Consider the following 3,454-nt stretch of genomic DNA (forward strand, 5'->3'; position numbering starts at 1 on the left):
GCCCTTAACAAGTGACGCTCAAGCTTAAAAGCTCAGTCACGTCTTGAGAGCGGACAGTGAAGGTTACCTGCTTCAACAGTGCTTGAACGGCAACCTTTCATCTGTCTTTATTTCATCGCTAAAACCAAAAGAACAGGATTTAAAGGAAAAAAAGAAGCTCCTGGTTGACTTTGTTTTCGAAAAATTGCTTTCTCTCGCAGGCTAAACAATTTGTTTTGCTAACGTCGCGCATTATTTGAAGCATTTCGACATTTTCGCAAACAAAGACCGCTCACGATTAAGGTAAGAACACTATTTGTAATTGTATGTCTTTTTCGATTCACGCCATCTGCAATGCGGTTGTTTATATGTCGTCACTGAGGCCTTGGCGCAGCGTCGGCCTTGTTGCTAGCGTGTTTATTCCAACAGCTTCCGTCGATCGTCGACGACGTTTTTCTTTAATCTCTTTGAAATGCAAAGAATAGAAACCTTTATTTTTATCGCAAATAAAGGAAGTGATGTTAATGGACAATAAAAATTTGAGATTGTTTTGCACGTGTGCCTGTAATTAAATTTAGCGCGGTTATGTAATAAAGAAACGTTCTATAAAGTTTTAGAATATACATTTTGCCAATTAAGTACACTTGCACAACTAAGCACTATTTTTAAAAAAATGTTTGAAAAACTCCGAGCAGTTTATTCTAATCTTTTATACAGTCCTAGATTACAGCTCAAATTTGAGTAGCATGTGTTTAATAAAGACTAATTTGTGTCATATTTCAGAACAATGAGTTCCCAGGTGAGACAGAACTTCCACCAGGATTGTGAAGCTGCAATCAACAGGCAGATCAACCTGGAGCTGTATGCCTCCTACGTCTACCTGTCCATGGTGAGTCACGTGTCCTCTTGGGAGATGAACAAAGAAAAGTTGGTTTGGGTGAAGGTATTCTATAATTAAATAAAGCAATTCCAGAGACTTAAGGTTATATATAACTTGTGTCTTGGTATCTGCCAGCAAATCAAATGCGCAAAGTGAGGCCTTGTTCTTTGGTGAGTCTGTAATTAAACATAGGTGAAAGTGCATTTGAGATAAGGTTAGAGGATTTGTCCCTTCTCCTCAAAACACAGCCAGTAATCCACATGACTTGAGTGGATGCCATGTTTCATAAATGCAAGACCACAATGAGTCACCGTGAACATGATGAAATACATCAGCAAAAATAAAACTGGCTTGAGAATCTTATGTACACTGTTTTTATTTCTCATTTTGTTGACAAAGAACATGTTTATTTCAGACTTGTTCAAACTGCTTAGTTTGAAGTTAATGAGTAGCTCTGACCTCAACGATCTTATTGTCCTGTTCCTAGGGTTACTACTTTGACCGGGATGACCAGGCTTTACACAATTTTGCCAAGTTCTTCCTTAACCAGTCGCACGAGGAGCGCGAGCATGCAGAGAAGCTCATGAAACTTCAGAACCAGCGGGGTGGTAGGATCTTCCTTCAAGATGTCAGGGTATTGATTTTAAGTTCTTATCACAAGGGCCAGGTTGGGAGGGCAGCACAGGGTGAATGAAGATACTGAGGGTGTGGGTGTTGAGTGCTGCTTTATCTTTTGTAGTCTTGCAAACAACTAGAATGTTTAACTGCAAACATGATTACCTTACGTGACTGAAAATGTAGTTGCTGTCTGCATCAGGCAGAATATTCAATTTGTGCCGCTTTATGTTGCAGAAGCCTGAACGGGATGAGTGGGCCAGTGGTGTCGAAGCTCTTGAGTGTGCCCTGCAGCTTGAAAAAAGCGTCAATCAGTCACTTCTGGACTTGCACAAACTGTGCGCCGATCACACTGACCCACATGTGAGTTTTAAACAGAACACAGATTTTTTTTATTTATTTTTTTTAATTCTAAGACTATCTCATCTAAATTTAACCATGACAATTGAATGTTTCAGCTGTGTGATTTCATCGAGACCCACTACCTTGACGAGCAGGTGAAGTCCATCAAAGAGCTGGGAGACTGGGTAACCAACCTACGCCGCATGGGTGCCCCACAGAACGGGATGGCAGAGTACTTATTTGACAAACATACTTTGGGCAAGGAAAGCAGCTAAATCCCTCCACATTGCTTTGTTTACATCTTCATTTGTGTTTGAAGATGTTGAAGCCATCGTTATGCTTTTGGCCAGTATGTTAGTAATTTAGTGACTTATCCTCCATGATAACCTTGCTTAAATGAACTTGTGCTCTCTGAATTAGTTTTGTGACATGGCTTGCTGTACCTGGCACCACCCGGCCTCATTATGGTATTCATAACTAATGTTTGACACTGCGAGGTGTCGATCAGACCAAATAAACCACCTGAAAGATGATTTGTCACCTGTGTAGTGTGTTGCCTGCAGAAGAAAAACAATGCACTGAACTAAGCTCCACACCAAATGTACAAGTTCACTAAAGTCTAAACCAAAATCAAATAAAGTAACTGATTCCATTTTAGAATAATGAAAGTATCAACTTAGGATAAATTGTGCTTTTGTTAGTGAAGGTAGCAAGAAAAAAAAGTTAAAGCCATCAGTCACTCTTTAAAAGAGTTGACTGGGAATAAAGGTTGCTTAATGGTCCCATAATTATACTTGGTTGCACCATCAACTATACTACTTGGGAAAATAAAGGAATTTGATGAATGAAATACTAAGGTGGAACTTCTGTCCCTTTTCCATTACCTGGCAATAGAAATAATTATCCAGGTGTATGGGATGTTAAATTTTGGGTTATTTAATCCTAGAACAGTAACATTTAGTTTCACCAAAACAATTCTTGTCATGTAATTTTCATTGTGTTGCTGATGTCTGAGCTGCATGGGTCCTTTGGTAGTTCCACTGATGCCATAAATTGTATCAGAGTCCCTCCCTAACATTTTTGTTCTTGTCAAGAGATGCATTTGGGTGATTTTTACCCAGCATGAGTGATAACATTTTATGACTGAAATTTAAAATCTGGCACTGTCAGGTCTAAGTACCATCAGACATTAAACCACATGCTGGAAGGAAGAGAAGACAACCAGAACAGGTTTACTCGCGAGAACGATAAAGGAACCTCAGTTACAATCTCCATCAATTCTGAGTCCTTACTTCACGTGCTCCTTTTTTTTTTTTTTAATGTGTTGGCTGCCCTGGTTACAGAGGCGTTGCTACACTAAAGGGAGGGGGATTGTGTCTGTAGCAACGCTGATTAGCTAAGGAATGTAGTGTGGTGTGAATTAGCACTTCATTGTCGGCCCGTGACCCCCGCAGAATTTGTCCTCTTTCCTCAACCAGCTGTCTTCCCCCATGGTTGGCTGACTCGTCCTCGATTGTGATCAGATAACTTGAATTGCCGCTTTCCTGTGGAACAATGCAACTAAACCTTTGCTAACTTTATCTACTTGGTAAATTAACACACAATAATAATGAGTAACTTGTCCTAAACACTTCAACA

At 39.8% G+C, this 3,454-nt stretch overlaps 1 protein-coding gene across 1 annotated transcript; it reads left to right on the forward strand.

The window, feature by feature from the left end:
• On the forward strand, positions 1 to 2,349 carry fth1a (ferritin, heavy polypeptide 1a). The gene is made up of 5 exons (XM_037247730.1): positions 1 to 282; positions 763 to 868; positions 1,347 to 1,493; positions 1,712 to 1,837; positions 1,933 to 2,349. Exons 2-5 carry the CDS (start codon positions 767 to 769, stop codon positions 2,089 to 2,091), a joined length of 534 nt encoding a protein of 177 aa, XP_037103625.1. The 5' UTR covers positions 1 to 282; positions 763 to 766; the 3' UTR covers positions 2,092 to 2,349.
• The last annotated feature ends 1,105 nt before the right edge of the window (positions 2,350 to 3,454 follow it).

The sequence above is a fragment of the Syngnathus acus genome, chromosome 3 (assembly GCF_901709675.1).
Source record: "Syngnathus acus chromosome 3, fSynAcu1.2, whole genome shotgun sequence".
In the NCBI taxonomy this organism is placed as follows: domain Eukaryota; kingdom Metazoa; phylum Chordata; class Actinopteri; order Syngnathiformes; family Syngnathidae; genus Syngnathus; species Syngnathus acus.

Coding starts and splice junctions, on each gene's coding strand:
- fth1a (XM_037247730.1), top strand. CDS start 767: ATGAGTTCCCAGGTGAGACAGAACTTCCACCAGGATTGTGAAGCTGCA. Junction 869..1,346: donor CCTACGTCTACCTGTCCATG/GTGAGTCACGTG, acceptor TCCTGTTCCTAG/GGTTACTACTTTGACCGGGA. Junction 1,838..1,932: donor CCGATCACACTGACCCACAT/GTGAGTTTTAAA, acceptor TGAATGTTTCAG/CTGTGTGATTTCATCGAGAC.